General features: G+C 57.0%; 1 protein-coding gene across 2 annotated transcripts; it reads right to left on the bottom strand.

Annotated features, from left to right (window-relative positions):
* Positions 1 to 388: 388 nt before the first annotated feature.
* On the bottom strand, positions 389 to 19,520 carry LOC133356276 (monofunctional C1-tetrahydrofolate synthase, mitochondrial-like). 2 transcript variants are annotated; one of them, XM_061573698.1, is made up of 19 exons: positions 18,789 to 19,520; positions 16,095 to 16,180; positions 14,583 to 14,756; positions 13,889 to 14,025; positions 13,310 to 13,356; positions 12,377 to 12,484; positions 11,801 to 11,875; positions 11,352 to 11,454; positions 10,417 to 10,493; positions 9,452 to 9,592; positions 8,250 to 8,318; positions 7,296 to 7,407; positions 6,364 to 6,503; positions 6,188 to 6,229; positions 5,458 to 5,558; positions 5,041 to 5,221; positions 4,434 to 4,541; positions 1,766 to 1,918; positions 390 to 841 (listed from the first exon to the last, which is right to left on the bottom strand). In XM_061573698.1, the coding sequence occupies exons 1-19, from the start codon at positions 18,792 to 18,794 to the stop codon at positions 752 to 754; spliced, it is 1,950 nt and encodes a 649-aa protein (XP_061429682.1). In that variant the 5' UTR covers positions 18,795 to 19,520; the 3' UTR covers positions 390 to 751. The 2 variants fall into 2 exon arrangements, with proteins under 2 accessions (XP_061429683.1, XP_061429682.1); XM_061573699.1 differs by lacking the exons at positions 10,417 to 10,493; positions 11,352 to 11,454; positions 11,801 to 11,875; ... (4 more) ...; positions 16,095 to 16,180; positions 18,789 to 19,520 and having other exon boundaries at positions 389 to 841; positions 9,420 to 9,482.
* Positions 19,521 to 22,533: the final 3,013 nt, after the last annotated feature.

Below are 22,533 nucleotides of genomic sequence, written 5' to 3'. Positions count from 1 at the left end.
AGTTTGTTTTGTTCAGCCAGGTGGTGAGAACTCAAGGCAGCGGGGTGAGTCGTGTTTGGACGACTGACGGGGGGGGGGGGGGGGCGACGATTTCCGTGCGCGCAGTGCCAACCGGGCCTGGTCCCTGCGGACGACGCTCAGCGTGAAGGAGACGGTGCGTGGCGGTGTCGTGGTTATCGTTCTGGTTATCTTCGTGGTTATCGTCGTGGTTATCGCACCACCGCGGTGGTCACCGAGGCGGCCGCTGAATTCCGAACGGCGACAATCAGGGTGGGTGGGGGGGTGGGTGGGGGGTGGGTGGGGGGGTGGGTGGGGGGGGTCCGACGTGCTGCCTCAGGCTCCGTCGGCGTTGACGGCGACGCCGTGCGGCCCCCCCCCCCCCCGCGCTGGTAAACGTGGGGGGGGGGGGGGGGAATTTGCCGGCAGAATAACGCAACACGCACAATGTGGACCTGGCAGGAGACACACGGTGCAGACGAGACGGGGAACTGGAGACAACGCAGATGAGACGGTGCTAACGAGGTAGAGCAAATGGAATGGACCACACCAATGAGACGGGATATTAAAAACGAGTCGGACAAAACAAACCAGGCAGACAAATTCAAACGACGTGAAAACCGAATCGATAACGACGCACGGAACCGCCGGCGACGGTCCCACGGGTCGCACGCAGGGTGTCACGTGGTGTCACGTGGCGTCACGTGGGGTGTCACGTGGTGTCACGTGGTGCCGTCGGCCATGACGGGTGCAGTTAGAAAATGCCGCGGATCTCCTCCGTGTCCGGGTCGAGGTCGATGTCGTAGAAGCATGGCCTCACCGGCAGCCCAGGCATGGTGGTCATCTGCACAACACACACACAGACAACAATCATCATCATCACCACCACCAGCATCACCAAAGACAAAGATCCCCCGTGTAGCCTGAACAGACTGTAGGGGCAAGTGCTGTTAGCGAGCGCCTATGATCGGCCAGCACTACGCTCGGCCGCTTTTGTCTCCCTAGTGGCAATGTTTACACACCGCACCAGGTACTAATCTGAGGCTGAGTCGACCTAGGGGAGGCCCAGGACCGGTTCAGATAATCGTCACTGATGTTGGTCGTGAGCAGGAATCGGGTTCGTAGTGCAGCGCGCTAACCACTGTGCCTCCGCTCCCCATTGCACACGGATACACACAGACAAAGATCCGCCGTTTCGCCTCAACAGACTGTTGGGGCCTTGCGTGGTGTTGGCCACCCACCCCCTCGTCCTTCAGAGGCGCTCAGTCTGCCGCGATAGTCTGCCAAGGCTATAAGGTGGATATTTGTCTTTTGTTTTTGTGAGCGCGTGTCTGCGTGTGTGTGTATGTGTGCGTGAACACGTGTGTGTGAACACGTTTGTGTGTGTGTGTGCGTATGTGTGTGCGCGCGCGTGAACACGTCCGTGTGTGCTTGTAAACGTGTGTGTGCATGAACACGTGTATGTGTGTACATGAACACGTGTATGTGTGTGCATGAACACGTGGAGACGTGTGTGTGCATGAACATGTGTATACGTGTGTGTGTGTGCATGAACATGTGTATGTGTGTCCATGAATGAACACGTGCACATGTGTGTGCATGGACATGTGTATACGTGTGTGTGCATGAACACGTGTATACGTGTGTGTGGGTGTGTGCATGAACACGTGTATACGTGTGTGTGCATGACCACGTGTATACGTGTCTGTGTGAACACGTGTATACGTGTATGTGTGTGCATGAACACGTGTTGCGCGCGCGCCCTCACGGTGCCGACGAGCGGGTAGAGGAAGCCGGCCCCCACGCTGGCTCGCACGTCGCTGATGGGCAGCACGAACCCCTTGGGGACGCCCTTCAGCTCGGCCCGGTGAGACAGCGACAGGTGCGTCTTGGCCATGCAGATGGGCAGCTCGGCAAAGCCCTGGGGAAACACAAAGACGAAGATCACCCGTGTAGCCTTAACAGACTTGTAGGGGCAAGTGCCGTTAGAGTCGCGCCTGCGAAGGCCGGCATGGCGCACGAGGGCGGCCAGCACCGCGCCCGGCGGCCTTTGTCTCCCCGGGTGGCGACGTTCGCACACCGTGCAGGGTACTCATTTGAGGCCGAGTCGACCTAGGGGATGCCCAGGACCGGTTCAGATAATCGTCACTGGTGTTGGCCGTGAGCGGGAATCGAACTCGGGTCGCCGGGTTCGCCGTGCAGCGCGCGAACTCCTCCACTGCCGCTTCATTCCCGCAACGCACGCTGACAAGGAGACTCGCGCAGATTAAAAACAGGGAAGAAAAATCATCCAAGGGCATGGGCTCTGTGATGGTTACCAACAGGCGTTTGCACACGCTAGCCCACCAGCTGTACACACAGTGAACACGCTAGCCCACCAGCTGTACACACAGTGAACACGCTAGCCCACCAGCTGTACACACAGTGAACACGCTAGCCCACCAGCTGTACACACAGTGAACACGCTAGCACACCAGCTGTACACACAGTGAACACGCTAGCCCACCAGCTGTACACACAGTGAACACGCTAGCCCACCAGCTGTACACACAGTGAACACGCTAGCCCACCAGCTGTACACACAGTGCACACGCTAGCCCACCAGCTGTACACACAGTGCACACGCTAGCCCACCAGCTGTACACACAGTGCACACGCTAGCCCACCAGCTGTACACACAGTGCACACGCTAGCCCACCAGCTGTACACACAGTGCACACGCTAGCCCACCAGCTGTACACACAGTGCACACGCTAGCCCACCAGCTGTACACACAGTGAACACGCTAGCCCACCAGCTGTACACACAGTGAACACGCTAGCCCACCAGCTGTACACACAGTGTACACGCTAGCCCACCAGCTGTACACACAGTGTACACGCTAGCCCACCAGCTGTACACACAGTGTACACGCTAGCCCACCAGCTGTACACACAGTGTACACGCTAGCCCACCAGCTGTACACACAGTGTACACGCTAGCCCACCAGCTGTACACACAGTGTACACGCTAGCCCACCAGCTGTACACACAGTGTACACGCTAGCACACCAGCTGTACACACAGTGTACACGCTAGCACACCAGCTGTACACACAGTGTACACGCTAGCACACCAGCTGTACACACAGTGTACACGCTAGCACACCAGCTGTACACACAGTGTACACGCTAGCACACCAGCTGTACACACAGTGTACACGCTAGCACACCAGCTGTACACACAGTGTACACGCTAGCACACCAGCTGTACACACAGTGAACACGCTAGCCCACCAGCTGTACACACAGTGAACACGCTAGCCCACCAGCTGTACACACAGTGAACACGCTAGCCCACCAGCTGTACACACAGTGAACACGCTAGCCCACCAGCTGTACACACAGTGAACACGCTAGCCCACCAGCTGTACACACAGTGCACACGCTAGCCCACCAGCTGTACACACAGTGCACACGCTAGCCCACCAGCTGTACACACAGTGCACACGCTAGCCCACCAGCTGTACACACAGTGCACACGCTAGCCCACCAGCTGTACACACAGTGCACACGCTAGCCCACCAGCTGTACACACAGTGCACACGCTAGCCCACCAACTGTACACACAGTGCACACGCTAGCCCACCAGCTGTACACACAGTGAACACGCTAGCCCACCAGCTGTGCACACAGTGAACACGCTAGCCCACCAGCTGTACACACAGTGCACACGCTAGCCCACCAGCTGTACACACAGTGAACACGCTAGCCCACCAGCTGTACACACAGTGCACACGCTAGCCCACCAGCTGTACACACAGTGAACACGCAAGCCCACCAGATGTACACACAGTGCACACGCTAGCCCACCAGCTGTACACACAGTGAACACGCTAGCCCACCAGCTGTACACACAGTGCACACGCTAGCACACCAGCTGCACACACGGTGAACACGCTAGCCCACCAGCTGTACACACAGTGAACACGCTAGCCCACCAGCTGTACACACGGTGAACACGCTAGCCCACCAGCTGTACACACAGTGAACACGCTAGCCCACCAGCTGTACACACAGTGCACACGCTAGCCCACCAGCTGTACACACAGTGAACACGCTAGCCCACCAGCTGTACACACAGTGAACACGCTAGCCCACCAGCTGTACACACAGTGAACACGCTAGCACACCAGCTGTACACACGGTGCACACACTAGCCCACCAGCTGTACACACAGTGCACACGCTAGCACACCAGCTGTACACACAGTGCACACGCTAGCCCACCAGCTGTACACACGGTGCACATGCTAGCCCACCAGCTGTACACACAGTGAACATGCTAGCCCACCAGCTGTACACACGGTGCACACGCTAGCACACCAGCTGTGCACACAGTGAACACGCTAGCCCACCAGCTGTACACACAGTGAACACGCACGCCAGCCATGCCCTACCTGCTTGGTGTAGAGGTCGATCTTCCTGCGAGCCTCCTCCGAGAGGCAGATGTCGTCTGCGCCGTACACCTTCTGTGCGATGACGCGGATCTTCTCCTCCACGGGCAGCTGCGCCAGGCCAGACGGAACGTCACGATGTGTGTGCCTGTCGACTCAGCCACAGACGATTATGTATGCATGTTGAACTTCTTTCTTACCCTACGTAGCCAACCGTGCTACGTAGCGTGCGATGGCGCAAGTGTGCATATGTGCGGTGTGTAAACATCGTCACGAGAAAGACAAAGGCGGCCGTGGGTGGTGCTGGCCACCCTCACCCCCTCGTGTGCCATGCCGGCCTCCATAACTGATCGCTAAGAGCACTTTCCCCAACAGTCGGCTGAGGCTACACGGGGTAGCTCTGTCTTAGTACGTGTACGTGCGTTTAGGTGTGCGTATACACACGTGTGCGCGCGAGTACTTGGCGCGGTGGGTTAAACATCGGCGCCGGGGAGACAAAGGCGGTCCACCAACCCCATCGCGTGCACCGCTACTCGCCACGAACGGCACTTGCCCCGACGCTCCGCTAGAGGCTACGCACGGGGGGGGGCGACCTTTGCCTTCGCGTCACCTGCAGGTCGTAGAGCAGGCGGGGGCGGCCCCGCGGCCGCTGCGCCGCCTCCACCACGGCCTGGGCCAGGGCCGCCGCGCCCTCCCCGCCGGCGCGCCACGCGGCACAGCGCAGCGCGGCCGCGGCGCCGGCGCGCAGGGCCGCGGACACGAGCAGGGCGGTCTCGCGCGGCGTGTCCGTGCTGCACACGCTCGCGCACAGGCGGAGGTCGCACGCGTTAGTAGCGTTAGTAGCGTTAGTAGCGAGTAGCGGCACCTGGGAAGGCCGGCACTGTGGCACATGAGGGGGTGGGTGGCCACACATGCGCACACGCGTAGACACCCACACACACGTAGACACCCACACAGACACCCACACGCGTAGACACGCACACCCACACACGTAGACACCCACACGCCATGCCGCCTGTGCGCTCACGTGAACTCGTTGATGGCGACGACCACTGGCACTCCGAACAGCTGAGCGATCTGCAGGTGCTTGACGAGGTTGGCGCATCCACGCTCGAGCAGATCCAGGCCCTGCGGACAGAGCCAGCGCATCGCGGTGGGGGCGGCGGGGGTGAGGGTGGGGGGCGGGGGGGGGGTGGGGGGTGAGGGTGGGGGGCGGGGGGGGCGGGGAGGGGTGACGCCGCTCGTCGCGAGCGTTCGTGGTTCGGACCCCGGCGCGGGCGGCCCCGGTTAATACCGTGGCGGTGTGTACTCGCCGTCGAAATGCCAACGCGGACGTTAAAGATCGCGTGGCGTTAAAGGTTTTTGTTTTTGATTAACACCGAAAATATGAACTCAATTTGGACTATGCTCATAGCAACGTCGCTCCGAAAATACAGCAGGCGGACAAACGGATAGGCACATAGACGGACAGCCAGCCAGACAGACACACAGACGGTCAGTCAGACATGCAGACAGACAGACAGTCAGACACACACAGACAGTCTGACAAGCACAGACAGCCAGACAGAGACACAGACAGTCAGACATGCAGACAGACAGCTCGACAAACATTCAGATTCACAGACAGCCAGACAGTCGGACAGACACACACAGACAGCCAAACAGTCTGACACACACAGACAGTCAGACAAACAGGCAGTCTGGGACACGCCGGGACTCTGTGTGGAGGAGCCGTGGATTTTTCGTTGTCACCGTACCTCCTCCGTGTACTCCTTAGGCAGCGGGGCACCAACAGTCACCTGAGGAAAGTTAAGTGGCGACCGTTACCATGGCAACTAGGCACACGATCAATAAATAACCGAATTAACCAATCGACGCGTTCAGTAAAATGAAACTCTTCCGCCGGTCACCGCGGCGACCCCGTGCTGGGTACCTTGGGGCCTCCGCCGTGCATCTTGAGGGCCCGCACGGTGACCACCAGCACCACGGCGTCGGGGCAGAGGCCCGACAGGCGGCACTTGATGTTGAAGAATTTCTCGAGCCCGATGTCGGCTCCGAAGCCGGCCTCCGTCACTGCCGTGGAAAAAAAAAAAAAGAGTGACGGGAAGCCACGATCCTATAAGCGAGGTCGACCGTCGCCGGGGCCGGCAATGGGAAGGAATTACCGGGGTGAACTCATTCGCACGCCCACACCCCATCCCCGGCCCCCGCGCCCCTCACACACCGCCGGCCGAGCCGACCGAGCCGACCGAGTCTGGGCACGAGGAGGGTGGCGGACGCAAGTGTCGGCCGACGAATCGGCGTTTTTTGTGTCGCCCGTTTGAGCGGCGCCTGCCCCTGCCCCGGCTCGAGCGATCGCCCGGCACGTGAGCGCCCGGCGAGGTGCGGACGGGAACGGGCGCCACGGTGGCTGGGAGATGTTAACTACCTCGTGGGTTCGATCCCGACCCTGACGACTGCTGCGTGTTTGGAGTTTGCGTGTCTCTCCCCGTGGTCGCGTGGTTTTTTTCTCCGGGCCCTCCGGTTTTTCCTTCCACATTTAGACTCAACATCACAAGGCGTTTAGAGTATTTGGCTGCTAGAAATGTCCACACCATGATGAGCTGCTTCGTTGAGCTATAATTGATGATAGGCAAAAGCTATGTAGCTCAGTTGGTCATAACCGGTAAAATAAAAACATCTATTTTTAGTTTAGGTTTTGACCCTGGCTAGTGCTTGTAGGCCTAAGACCGAACCGCTCGGGATGCACTGCCCGGTCCCATCGCATCTCAGACGCCAAGGTGGGGTTGAGACCGGATAGCACGTGGATGGGTCACCACTGTGCGTCAGCAGGTGTTATAGGCTACAGGAGGGTTGTGAGCGTACCCACAAAGCCCTGCTCTCCCACCAGCTTGAGGGCGATCTTGTCGGCCAGCACCGAGGAGTTGCCGTGGGCGATGTTGGCGAAGGGGCCCGCGTGGACGAACACCGGGCTTCCCTGCGGAGGCCGCAGACGCGCGTCGTCGGACAAGAGAAGCAAAACTCCCCCCAACGAACAACAACAAAGACAGCAGCAGTAGCAGCAGGCTCTTGCCTTGTACGCACATCCGGCACGGCAGAGACTACATCGCGACGTTTTTAATCAAACGTAACTCGTCGAGTTTTCTCAGAGGAGAGAGTTGGTGTCGCTCTTCCTCCACCTCCTCCACTGCTGAAGGAGCACAGACCCCAGTGGGTTCACTGTGCCTGTGTCTTTAATCATCTCTATGTATCTCTACGTGTGTCTGTGTATCTCCATGTGTCTCTATGGGTTCACTGTGCCTGTGTCTTTAATCATCTCTATGTATCTCTATGTGTGTCTGTGTATCTCCATGTGTCTCTATGGGTTCACTGTGCCTGTGTCTTTAATCATCTCTATGTATCTCTACGTGTGTCTGTGTATCTCCATGTGTCTCTATGGGTTCACTGTGCCTGTGTCTTTAATCATCTCTATGTATCTCTACGTGTGTCTGTGTATCTCCATGTGTCTCTATGGGTTCACTGTGGGGTCCGTAGTGTGGGTTGTATGGCCACAGTCTCACTGCTCTGGCCTGTGTCTTTAACCATCTCTATGTATCTCTATGGGTCTCTATGTATATCTCCATGTCCCCCCATGGGTTCACTGTGCGGTCCGTAGTGTGGGTAGCATATCGGCCCGCTGATGTCCTGATTGTTCTGTAAGTGTCTTCGAGGAGGAATGTCAAAGGCAGGAGGAGGATGAGGAGGGGCGGTGTTTGTTTGCGTCTCCAACGAGGCGGCGTTTGTCCTGGGACCCGGCGAGCCTTTCTCTGCGGGCCTCACCTCCAGCGTCTGCATGAGGTTGGGTTTGATGGCCTCCTTCATGAGCACCGCCAGGGCCCCGCTCACCCCCTGCAACAACAACAATAACAACGGCGGCGGCGGCGGCGGTGACACAGGCGGACGGGTGGAATCCGACGAGCTGTGAAGCTCTACTTCACGGATTGTGTCCAGTAAGCGGAGCGCGAGGGTCAAGGCGACGCAACCGTTCTACGAGTGTGGGGGGGGGCTATCGGGACTCTGTAAGAGGGCGGGGGGCGCGGGGGGCGTGGGGGGCGAGGCAACGCCGCGGATGTAAAGTGAAAACGAAGCGGCGATTTCCGTGCGGAGGAGCTGCAGCCGAGGGGATAGGACGTGCCTGATTGGTTAATTGATCAGGGCTAGAGATAGGGCGAGTACTTGCATCCGATTGGCTAGTTGGTCAGGGCTAGAGATAGGGCGAGTACTTGCATCCGATTGGCTAGTTGGTCAGGGCTAGAGATAGGGCGAGTACTTGCATCCGATTGGCTAGTTGGTCAGGGCTAGAGATAGGGCGAGTACTTGCATCTGATTGGCTAGTTGGTCAGGGCTAGAGATAGGGCGAGTACTCGCGTCTGATTGGCTAGTTGGTCAGGGCTCGAGAAAGGGCGAGTACTTGCATCCGATTGGCTAGTTGGTCAGGGCGAGTACTCGCGAATGATTGAATCGTTGGCTATTTGGGGTTCAGGGGACTGCTCATGTTTGATTGGCTCGTGTGCTCCCCCTGACCCCACCCCCCTTCCCATCCCCCAAGTGAGAATTCCACATTGCCATGACGAGCGGGAAGGCGGCGCCGTCTGTGGCTCTGCCGGGTGTCGTGCCTCCATTGCCGGTGAAGCAGCAGCAGCAGCAACTGTTGTTAGTTGCAGCGTGAGTCCCTGTACGAGTTGCCGCGTTAGTTGCCGTGTTAGTTGCCGTGTTAGTTGCCGTGTTAGTCTCCATGTTAGTTGCCGTGTTAGTCACCGCGTTAGTCGCCGTGTTAGTTGCCGTGTGAGTTGCCATGTTAGTTGCCGTGTTAGTTGCCGTGTGAGTTGCCGTGTGAGTTGCCGTGTTAGTTACCGTGTTAGTTACCGTGTGAGTTGCCACGTTAGTTGCCGCGTTAGTCGCCGCGTTAGTCGCCGCGTTAGTCGCCGTGTTAGTTGCCGTGTTAGTCACCGCGCAGGGTCGCCGCGATTGCGTCGTCGCACCAGGTCCTCCGCGGTGACGGGCTCCCCGCTGCGGCTCGTCGCCACCACCATGCGCGCCAGGCGCTCGCGCATGTCGCCCAGGCTGCCGGCGAGGGCCAGGATCGCCATGATCTCGCTCGCCACCGCAATGTCGAACTGGGTCTGCGGCGCGGCACGCGGGGTTGGGGGGGGGGGGTCAAGGGGTCGTCGCGTTCCGCTCCGAGTTACGACGAGCGGCCGAGAGCCACGCGACGTGTCGGAGGCTCTCGCCGCTGGCAGGAGGTCAGCAGGTGCCATGGGCTGACCGGTTCAAATAACGTCACCGGTGTTGGCCGCGAGCGGGAATCGAACTCGGGTCGCCGGGTTCGATAGCAAGTTGCGCTGACCGCTACACTACCGCTCGCGCTGCAATCAACACGTACACCGCCACAAAGACCGGTACTCCCACACACAGCAAGAACAACAACAACCGTCGTTCACCGCTAAGTGGCGGTGACTACACCACGGTGCTTGTGCCAGGATAAATTCACTTTGAGGCCACGTGAAGTGTCGAATGCCCGATGGCAGGAGGTCATGGGACAGACCCAGCAGCTGCCATGGGTTCACTGAGATGAGTAGCCGATGTACAACCTGTGCCCCCTACTGTGCCAACTTGCTGTGTTCTAGCCGCCCGGCACTCCGCACACACCACTACCACCACATACATCACTACCACCACACACCACTACCACCACCCATCACTACCACCACATACACCACTACCACCACACACTTTGTCTCCGCGAGATATTAATTTCAGGCTAAGTAGACCTAGCGGAGGCCCAGAGAACCGGTTCAGATAATCGTCACCGGTGTTGGCCGTAAGTGAGAATCAAACTCGGGTTTGAGCGGGTTGGTAGTGCTAACCACTGCACCACCACTCCCCATCAGTTGCTGCACACGCAACACAAAGACAAAGATCCCCCATATAGCCTTAACACACGCACCTCTCTTGAGTGCCCTTTCTCGGTAGGAGACTGCCCGACGGTCACTTTGCGCAGGTACCGGTCGTTTGTGTCCAGGACTGAATGCAAACACACGCACACACAACAACAACAACACGCACACACACGCACACACACATGCACACACACACACGCACGCACGCACACACACACACAACAACACGCACACACGCACATACACACGCATACACACGCACACACGCACACACAACAACAACAACACGCACACACAACAACAACAACACGCACACACACATGCACACACACACGTACGCACACAAACACAACAACACGGACACACAACAACAACAACAACACGCATACACGCACATACATACGTACACACACACACGCACACAACAACAACACACACACGCACACACACACGCACACACGCACACACAACAACAACACACACACACACGTCATAAGCAACTAAGCAAGCAGGTGCACGGACTACACCGCAGGAACTGAACCGTGGCTAAGAACCCTGCCAAGTCTTCGCTTGGTCGGGTAGGAGATGAGTGAGTTGGTGCATGGCTCGTGCACACAAAGACCCCCCGCATAGTGTTCAGGGGCTGTTGGGGCAAGTGCTGTTAGCGAGCAGCACCTATGAAGGCCACCGGCACTCTGGTACACGAGGAGGTACGGATGTGGCCAGCACCACGCCCGGCCACCTTTGTCTCCCCGGTGGTGATGTTCACACACCGCATCAGGTGTTCATTTGAGGCTGAGTCGACCTAGGGAAGGCTTAGGACCGGATCTGATAATTGTCACCGGCGTTGGGCGTGAGCGGGAATCGAACTCGGGTCGCCGGGTTCGTAGTGCAGCGCGCTAACCGCTGCACCACCGCTCCTCGCGCACGCACACGGACACGCGCGTGTGTGCAGCGGCACTGAAGGAGTGTGACCTCTGACCTCTATTCCAGGTCACCGTGTCGGGGTCAATGTCCAGGCGAGCGAACCGGGTCACCTCCTCGCTCGTCAGAGAGTCGGCCTCTGTTTTGCAGATGCCCAGTTTCTGTCAAACGTCGACTCACGCGTCAACTCACGCGGCAATTCACGCGGCAACTCACTGGGCAATTCACTCGGCAAATCACGCATCAACTCACGCATCAACTCACGTGGCAACTCACGTTTCAACTCACTCGGCAAATCACACATCAACTCACACGACAACCCACAGGTCAACTAACACGACAACACACAGGTCAACTAACGCGGCAACTCGAATTGCAGCTCAGACGTCAACTGATGGCAACGGACGGCAACGCGCACGGGTGAAGAGTAACAGTTGCTGCTTCATGGGCAACAGAGACGCGCCGCCCCCATCCTCGACCCCATCACCGCCTCCGCCGGGAGCGTACCTTGAGACGCTGGATTTGGATCGGCGCGAAACGACGAACCCCGTTGAGCAGCGGAACGAGGCGGTTGTAGAGAGCCTGGGGAGGAGGGGGGGGGGCAGCGGGGAGGGTGGTCACCGGGGCCGTCGTCGCAGCGACAGCCAACGCCGGCCGGCACGGGCGCCACTCGCAATCTCGCCGCTCCCGGTCGGAGAGAGGGGGGATCCCTCATCGTGGGAATGTGGAATTTTCCACTGACAGGAGACGCACGGGAGGGACACGCCGCCGGTGGGATCTACGCCGGGCAAAGTGGCGCGCGAACCAACCGGAGGAGTACGACTCCGCCTCGGTTCTGACGGTGCACGTCGGTAGCGGCACGTCGGTAGCGGTACGTTGGTAGCGGCGCGTCGGATCGATCTTCCACACGCCGCAGCGTCCACGGGAGAAACGCAGCTCTTCCCGCAACAAAACCAAAACCATAAACATCTCCTATTCTGTTATTGGGAGATGTACGGCGGAGGTGGGGGGGAAAATCTTTGCCTCTACCTTTGTCCCGTGTCGCGACGGGACTGGTGCAGCCGCCCCGGCGCGTGTGCTCACCTTGTCCGTCTGCGTGTTCTCATGGAAGATGCGCGCGTCGATGGCGGCGGCCAGCAGGTTGTTGGCTGCCGTGATGGCGTGGATGTCGCCCGTCAAGTGCAGGTTGAACTGCGGACGGGACATGGCGGGCGGGCGACGTGAATCGACGTGCCGCTGCGTCCGCGTGAATCTGCGTCGACCTCCTCCACCCCCCCCCTTCCCGGAGCAGGAGGGGGCGACCGCGAGCCTTCCACTCGCGAGGCCTGCAGAGAGCCCTCTCCCCGATCCCACTTTAAATATTGATAGATTTTTTATTATTCACGACGCTTCACTGAGCACGCTGCCTGAGACGAGAGCCATTTGTGATTTATTGTAAAATGCCAGGGAATGAAACATTGCTGCGACATCACTGAGACATCGCTGTGGCAGGAGAGCGATGCACCCTGTCGCTCTCCTGCCACGTTCCACCCACCCCATAGGGCGACATCACCGCCCTCTCCTGCCACGTTCCGCCCACCCCATGGGGCGACATCACCGCTCTCTCCTGCCACGTTCCGCCCACCCCATGGGGCGACATCACCGCCCTCTCCTGCCCAGAGAGTCTCGTCTGCACGTAGCCGTTTCCCTGTCGCCCTTCTACCCACCTCTCATGAATGCATCGTTCTCATCTGTCGGCTGTTGCGCGCGAATTGGACGATGAATAATCTCTCTCTCCCGCGGCCTCGCGTCTCGTCCCGGCGGCGGCGTGGCGGCTATCGAGCAGTGTGCAGGCGGTGCAACTGCACCGGGGCCCACAGGCACTGGGCAATGAAGAGGTTTGCGGGGGGGAAATTGGGGGGCAGCTCATCCCTCCCATTTAATCCCTCACACACCGGGGCCCGCGTCACGCACGCTATCGTGCGACGACGACGACGACGACGAGGATGGTGCCGACGACGCGGTGCGTGAGCTCACCTCCTCCATGGGGATGACCTGGGAGTAGCCTCCTCCGGCCGCGCCCCCTGGCATGGGGACAGAGCGAGACGCCGCGATCACGTGACCACCCAGCACACCGCACAAGAGGCGACGGTGCCCCGCGTAGCCGTGCCCACTGCCGCGGCTGGAGGAAGGCGGACGGTACTAACAGCGCAACAACCACCGACCGTTGAAGCCAGTGGGCCGCCCTGGTTAATGCTGCGCTGCGTGCCGACTGTAAGAATGCCAAGCACCGTCCGCTTCGCGGCGGACGTTGAAGATCCCGCGCCGGCGTCACGCTGCAGATTCGTTGAATGTTTGGAAAAGGTGTAGCCGCTGGACAACCCGCCGGGATCGGGCGCAGCGGCAGCGGCAATCGTCGCTCCCCCGATTCTGAAGACTCGGCGCCCTCCGGGCCGATTGACGAGACTCCCAGCGAAGCGTCAGAGCAACACCGTGACGATAACTTCCAAAGTGTGGCTTTGCCAGGCCCTATGCCAATCACGCCCCCCCCCCACCACGCCCCCCCCCACCACGCCCCCCCCCCCACGCCCTCCGAGACGTTCGCCCGCGCGCCACCTTTGATGCCGAACGTGGGTCCCTGCGAGGGCTGTCGCACGCAGGCGAAGGTGTTGAGGTGCAGCTGCGAGGAGAGCGCCTGCGCCAGCCCCACCGCGCTTGTGCTCTTGCCCTCGCCCAGCGGCGTCGGGGTGATGCTGCGGGCGACAACGACGCTCGCGTCGCCGTGACGACGACGACGACGCCGTGGAGATTCCCGCCGCCAAACCGGCGTGGCCAGCCGGCCCGGCAAGCGGCTCACCCAAAACTAAACAGTTTTCTTTTGTTGACCAGGCGAGGCCCACTGAGCCATATGTCCGCTCTTTTTAGAAGCGGCCTGGCTATCAACAACGACAGCTCATGTGGAACTATACAGCAGCCAAATAATCTAAACGCACGTCGTTGATTCTAAATGTGGAGGGAAAAACCGGAGGACCCACAGAAAAATCGACGCGACCACGGGGAGCGAGAGAGAGAGAGACACGCAAATTCCACATATACAGCAGTCGGCGTCAAGGCTGGGAGTGAACCCACGACCTCTTGCATACCAGGCTAGGTAGTTAACATCTCCTAGCCACCGTGATGATGATGAGAGAGAGAGAGACCAAACTTCCAAATACACAGCAGTAGGCATCAGGGTCGGGAGCGAACCCACGACCTCCTGCATACCAGGCGAGGTAGTTAACATCTCCTGGCCACCGACGGCCCTCCCTACCTGGTGACCACCACGTATTTGCCGTCGGGCTGGTGCCGCAGCCGGTGCAGAGTGGACAGAGACACCTTGGCCTTGCAGCGTCCGTAGGCCTCCACCTCGCCCGGCAGCAGCCCCACCTCCTGCGCCAGGAGGTCCGCCGCCTTCGGCGTCTGGGCACGGGAGACCTCAATGTCGCTGGAGCAGGGACAGGCCGTACGCAAGGGAGGACAACAACAACAACAATGACAACAGCGACGTGGGACGCAGTCTCCACCCAAACCACCACCCACACCACCCTCCGCACCACTCCCAGGACGGCGGTCACCGCATCGCGTGCCTTCAGATGCGCTTCTGCGGCCGTCTGGAACGCTCTTCCTTCTGATATAAGGAAATCACTGGGAGCTATGCACTTTTAAATCATCATCATCTAGATTCTAGATGGACAATACTAGTTTCTCTCGAACTGCTTGTTGTGTTTAGTTTGTTGTCCTTCCCCTGCACCTCCGATTAGCCACGGTTGGCTACGTACAGTGCGAAAGACGTTCAACATCCATACATACATACACATGTAATTGGCTGATAACACCTTTATACATAGAGGACCGCAGAGCTTGGTGGGGAACTGTTGGCAGTGCCAGCTCCTCACTGCGTGGCTGCTGCTGCCTTCCCACTCCGCGTCTGTGGTTCCACCTCCTGGTGCCTCCGAGTCGTCCTCTCTCTCTACGAGTCACCCTCTCTCCGAGTTGTCCTCTCTCTCTACGAGTCACCCTCTCTCCGAGTCGTCCTCTCTCTCTCTATGAGTCACCCTCTCTCCGAGTCGTCCTCTCTCTCTGTACGAGTCACCCTCTCTCTGAGTCGTCCTCTCTCTCTACGAGTCACCCTCTCTCCGAGTCGTTCTCTCTCTCTGTACGAGTCACCCTCTCTCTGAGTCATCCTCTCTCTCTGTACGAGTCACCCTCTCTCCGAGTCGTTCTCTCTCTACGAGACCGATGAGCGGGTACCGTGCGGTGGTCGCGGCGCCGGCAGAAGCGTTACGACTTGACACCATCATTACCATAAAACTATAAACTCCACTATTTGTTTTTATGTTACCCAGGTGAAGCCCACTGAGATTTTTCACAAGTGACCTGGCTATCACAAATGATAGCTGAACGAAGTGGCTTAGCATCATCATCATCACGTGGGCATTTCTAGCAGTAGCCACATACTCTGAACGCGTGGTGGTGTCGATTCTAAACGTGGAGAAAGAAACCGGAGGGACCCGGAGAAAAATCCACACGGCCACGGGGGGAGAGAGACACGCAAACTCCAGATATACAACAGACATCTTCAGGGTCGGGATCGAACCCCCGACTTCCTGCATACAAGGCGAGGGAGTTAACATCTCCTAGCCACCACGGCGTCCCAGCGGCGGCCCTTGTCCCGCATCACCGCTCGTGCTCATTCATCGTGAATCTCGCCGGCCCCACGGCTCCGAGCCACCCCTGGCTCTCCGGGAGAGCCGAGGGCAGCGGGGGGGGGGGGGCGCCGTACCTGGGCACCGGAGTCAGAGGCTTGAGTGGCAGGGGTCGGAATCGCCATCGCGACGCCAGCGCCTGGCGCACAAACTGCTGGGAGCTCTGCGGAGAGAAGGTGCGGGGAAGACGCCTGTGGGACTCATAGAGCCGCACAGCGACCCGCAGACTCGCACAGAGACCCCAGACTCACACAGAGACCCATAGACTCACACAGAGACCCATAGACTCACATAGAGACCCACAGGCTCACACAGAGACCCACAGACTCACAGAGACCCACAAACTCACACAAGAGACCCACAGACGCACACAGAGACCCACAGACTCACAGAAACCCACAGCCTCACAGAGACCCACAGCCTCACACAGAGACCCACAGACTCACACAGAGACCCACAGACTCACACAGAGACCCATAGACTCACACAGAGACCCACAGACTCACACAGAGACCCACAGACTCACAGAGACCCACAGCCTCACACAGAGACCCACAGACTCACAGACACCCCCAGACTCACACAGAGACCCACAGACTAACATAGAGACCCAGAGACTCACAGAGACCCCCAGACTTACACAGAGACCCCCAGACTCACACAGAGACCCCCAGACTCACACAGAGATCTCCAGACTCACACAGAGACCCACAGACTCACACAGAGACCCACAGACGCAGACAGAGTCCCACAGACGCACACAGAGACCCACAGACTCACAGAGACCCACAGACTCACACAGAGACCCACAGACTCACACAGACGCACACAGAGACCCACAGACTCACAGAGACCCACAGCCTCACACGGAGACCCACAGACTCACACAGAGACCCACAGACTCAGAGACCCCCAGACTCACACAGAGACCCATAGACTAACACAAAACCCCACAGACTCACACAGAGACCCACAGACTCACACAGACGCACACAGAGACCCACAGACTCACACAGAGACCCACACAGACTCACACAGAGACCCACACTCACACAGAAACCCACAGACTCATTGCTGTGTGGGCGGCATTTCTTGGAACATCCACGCGCGAAGGTCACGTGACTGGCGACTGCGCCCATGAAACGTTGCCGGCATTCATCCATTCATTCCCGAATGCCGCCTAAGAAATGAATGAACATCGTGAGATGTATAGTGGGACATTGTGAGATTATATATATCACTCAGTGCATCTTAAAGTAGAAGTCGCGTGTGGCTCACGCTCAGCGGAGTGCGAGAGCCAACGACAACATTTGCTCTCCGCAGGGTTTCATTTCACGCTATTCGTTGTGATCGTCTACATCGTCAGCCACGATCTCTCCACTGCTGGCTGAAGGCCTCACACCCGTCAAGACGCCGCCATTCCACGTGGCATCGTGGACCCCCCCACGCTGCCCACGAGCCGCCAAGGACAAAGAGGCCCCGTGTAGCCTTGGCGCGCTGCCGGGGCAAGTGCCGTTAGCGAGTGGCGTCTGTTATGTGAGGGGTGGGTTGGCCAACACCGCGCCCGGCCGCCTTTGTCTCCCCAGTGGCGATGTTTACACACCGCATCGGGTACTAATTTGAGGCCGAGTCTACCTAGGGGTGGCCCAGGACCGGTTTATATAATCGTCAATGTTGATGGCCGTGAGCGCGAATTGAACTCGGGTCGCCGGGTTCATAGCGCTTCACAAGAACTCAGTCAACCACACACACACACTCAACCCCACACACACACTCAGTCAACCACACACACACACACAGTCAACCACACACAGTCAACCACACACACTCACTCAACCACACACTCAACCACACACACACAGTCAACCACACACACACAATCTGTCAACCACACACACTCAGTCAATCACACACACACACTCAGTCAACCACACACTCAACCACACACTCACTCAACCACACACACACAGTCAACCACACACACTCACTCAACCACACACTCAACCACACACACACAGTCAACCACACACACACAATCTGTCAACCACACACACTCAGTCAATCACACACACACACTCAGTCAACCACACACTCAACCACACACTCACTCAACCACACACACACAGTCAACCACACACACATACTCAACCACACACACACACTCTACCACAAACACTCAGTCAACCACACACACACTCACTCAACCACACACTCACTCAACCACACACTCACTCAACCACACACACACAGTCAACCACACACTCAGTCAACCACACACACACAGTCAACCACACACACTCAGTCAACCACACACACTCAGTCAACCACACACACATACTCAACCACACGCACTCACTCAACCACACACTCAGTCAACCACACACACACAGTCAACCACACACACTCAGTCAACCACACACACACAGTCAACCACACACACTCAGTCAACCACACACACATACTCAACCACACACACATACTCAACCACACACACAGTCAACCACACACACACTCAGTCAACCACACACACACATACACCCACACATACATCATACACACACATCATACACACACACACATCATACACACACACATCATACACACATCATACACACACACATCATACACACACATCATACACACATCATACACACACACATCACACACACACACATCATACACACACACATCATACACACACACACTCCCTCATCCCAGACGCCACGTGTCTCCCCCCTTTGTCTGCCCCGCCACTCCACTCTCCTCCTCACCTGCATTGTTTATTCTCGATGGCCGCGAATCCTGTTGTCCGCGATTTCCCGCGACGCTCTCGCTCCCTTCGCTCGCCTCTCCCCTGGACCGCCTTTGTCTCTCTCGCCCTCTTTCTCTCTCGCTCTCCTCGTCCGCCTCCTCGCTCTGCTCGTGTCGTCTCTCGCGTCTCGGGCGGGCGAGTCGCTGCTGCAGGGGCGGGGTCGTGAAATGTTGGAGACGAGCCACCACCGTAAGCCGCGAGGCATGCGCGGAGCGACTCCACTCGGCTCCACGTTGTTACACCGTGGCTCCACGTGGTTACACTCTGGCTCACTCTGAAGTTGGTGGCTCCACTCTGGCTCACTCTGAAGTTGGTGGCTCTACTCTGGCTCAGTTTGAATCTGGTGGCTCCACTCTGGCTCACTGAAGCTGGTGGCTCCACTGTGGCTCACTCTGAAGTTGGTGGCTCCACTGTGGCTCACTCTGAAGCTGGTGGCTCCACTCTGGCTCACTCTGAAGCTGGTGGCTCCACTGTGGCTCACTCTGAAGCTGGTGGCTCCACTGTGGCTCACTTTGAAGATGGTGGCTCCACTGTGGCTCACTCTGAAGTTGGTGGCTCCACTGTCGCTCACTCTGAAGCTGGTGGCTCCACTGTGGCTCACTTTGAAGATGGTGGCTCCACTGTGGCTCACTCTGAAGCTGGTGGCTCCACTGTGAAACGCGTGGGTCCACCTTGGGGCTCTACTGTGACACGGGTGGCTCAACTGCGCGGCTCAGTTTGAATCTGGTGGCTCCATTGTGAAACCTCGTCGTGTGTGATCCACTCTCAGCACGCACCCTGCGGGCCTCGTTGTGAAATGCGAGGCTCCGGTTTGTGGCTGACGAAATCAACACTTCTTATGTAAGATGTGTGGTGGTGGTGGTTCACACGAGGGAGACCGATGCCACTACACATGTATAAATACTCAACACGTTCATTAGCAACGCTGCTGCGTGGTTTTATGACGCAAGTTAAGACAACGCCGTGACGTTTCGGGCAATGCCCCTTCTTCAGAGCACATTCAGTTTTAAATTTCGATTTAAAGCTTTCGTGACTGCAGGGATTCATATTCTTGGATCTTTTGGTAAAGTCACGTAGAAGGGAAATAATAATATCATAAAAATAAAATATAAAAAGCACATTCAAATTTGACCCTAAGAAGCCCCTCACCGGGGATATCTTAAGAGTCTCAAGGCCGCTTTAAGGAGGATCCTGCCACACTGGGATGTGCGGTCACCTCGTATTGGACGCCTCCAACATCGCAGCAGGCTAAGGCCGTGGCCACCGCGTGACCCGGCGCGTCTGGCTTCTGTGGCCTTTGGAACCTTGCCGAATAGCCCACAAGACAAACGCCTCCGTCATCAACAGTGTACACATACTGCACGTGCACTTGTATGTCTGTCTCTGCACATAAGTCCCATAGTGTTGTTAGTCATCGTACTCCAACTGCGCCCCGAGCAATTTCGCGTAGCCGTCAACCCACACGTGTCTCTCGCCGTGTTCCTCTGCAGGGCCATGGAGTTTGCAGGTCCACACGGCGCACAGCCGTTTCAAAACGGGCAAAAATGTGCTCTCTTCTTCTTGGTTCGTTCGGTAAAGTCACGTAGAAGGGAAATCATAAAATAATGAAAATAAAACATAATAAAATTATTCTCACGACAGCGTCTCCCCGACAGACCTGGTCTTCACCTGAGGACGGCTGCTTGCGTTGTGGCCGAAACGTCGTGAGAATTATTTTATTGTTTTATTTGTATTATTTTATTATTTCCCTTCTACGTGACTTTACCGAAAGAACCAAGAAGATGAATCCCTGCAGTCACGAAAGCTTTAAATCGAAATTTAATGTGTCGTCTGTTAAGCACGTGGCAGGCTTTCTGTGACCAATATTATTCATAATAAAGGTTTTTGGGTTAGATCGCGTAAGTAGAAATGTGTTGTAACCCTCCACCACCCGACACAGACCGGTGGGCTGAAGTCGTAACTAAGTTGCTCGTTGTTCACGTGACAACCCTTGCTGGCTGTGTCGGGTGGTGGAGAGTTACGACACATGTTGTGTCTATTTGTTCGTGTTCCTCCCTTGTGATGGGACTTCGTAGGGTGAACGTTGAGATTTACAATGGCACGGGGTGACCAACAAGGTCTGAGTTGGTCTGTAACAAGGTAGGGCACTGACAAGGGGTTGACAGCTGCGATGTAATTTCAGCTTGCTTGCGAAGGAACAGCTTAGATGGACTGGCCACGTGACCAGAATGCCCTACGCGAGACTTCCAAAACAAGTCTTCTTTGGCGAGCTGAGGAATGGCAAGCGAGCACAAGGTAGCCCCAAAAAGCGCTACAAGGACACCCTGAAAGCTTCCTTGAAGAGCTTTGGATTCGACCTTAAAAGCTGGGAATCCCTAGCACAGGACCGACCTGCCTGGAGAAGAACAGTACAGGACGGTGCAGTCCTCTGTGAGAGTAGGAGACGCTCCTGTGCTATCTTGAAGAGGCAGCAGCGCAAATCTACCAAGGAAGGACGTGTGGCTGCACCTCAGAGCTCTACATCGTCCCTGACCTGTCCAGTGTGCCACAGGGAATTCCGGGCTCGGATTGGCCTCTTCAGCCATCTGCGCACTCATCAAAACCCAACATAATGACAAACGTGCCATGGTCATCATCAACTTTGATGGACGAACAAGAAGAAGAAGAAGTTCAGCAGCGCTGCTTCGAGATGAGCACAAACTTCCGGAGCGGTTTCGACACACGGTGTCTCACCAGCAGGGTCAGGCATAGCCCCGGTTCGCAGCCAGGGCCAAATTCAGGCGATGATGGGCGCAGAGGCTATCATAGGAGGGAAAGGGACTTCGTTTCCACAGTATTACAAACACAATCTTACAAACACTATCCTGAAATCGTCAAACATGTATTCATTTAGCAATGTAACATTAACACGTTTGTTCGACTCAAGAGTATCTTCATCGAACGCAAATCACTCGCTGCGCTCATTTCTTCATCCAAGCAGGATGGTTCCTCCTCGCCTTAGCTGTGGCAAAGTCACGAATGGTGATGACGGTGACGACGCCATCGTAATTAAAAAACTGTGTTCCGTGATGGCCAGGCTGCTGTCACTCGGCTCTTCACTTCAAGGTGAAGCTGAGGACCTGAAGGAGATCGTCAATGTTGTGGCTCTCCAACACACCGGTGTGTTTGTGCTCGTGAGAGAATTGGCACGTTCTGTTTGCGTGACAAACCTCACTAATTGGCTTTGTCGGGTCTTGGCGGTTGAACCACACATTTAAATATTTACGCGATCTAAGCCAAAAGCAACCTGTATTATGAAAACTAAAGGACGTTTTTGTTATTTTACCAGGTAATGCCCCACTGAGCTGTATAATAGGCCTTGTTTTCAGTAGCGACCTGGCTATCATGAATAATAGCTAATCGAAGTGGCTTGTCGTCATCATCGCGTGGACATGTACATCGGCCAAACACTCTGAACACGTGATGTTAATTCTAAATGTGGAGGGGGGGGAACGGGAGGACCCCGGAAAAAAATCCACGTGACCACGGGGAGAGGGAGAGAGAGGCATGCAAACTCCAAATATACAGCAGCAGACGTCAGGGTCGGGATCGAGCCCACGACCTCCTGTATACCAGGCGAGGTAGTTAACATATCCTGGCCACCGTGATGATTGATGAGAGAGAGAGAGACTCAAACTTCAAATATACAGCAGCAGGCATCAGGG

The sequence above is a fragment of the Lethenteron reissneri genome, chromosome 53 (assembly GCF_015708825.2).
Source record: "Lethenteron reissneri isolate LAM-NWPU_2019-01 chromosome 53, ASM1570882v1, whole genome shotgun sequence".
Taxonomy (NCBI): Eukaryota; Metazoa; Chordata; class Hyperoartia; order Petromyzontiformes; family Petromyzontidae; genus Lethenteron; species Lethenteron reissneri.
This window is presented reverse-complemented; position numbering and strand designations above follow the sequence as displayed.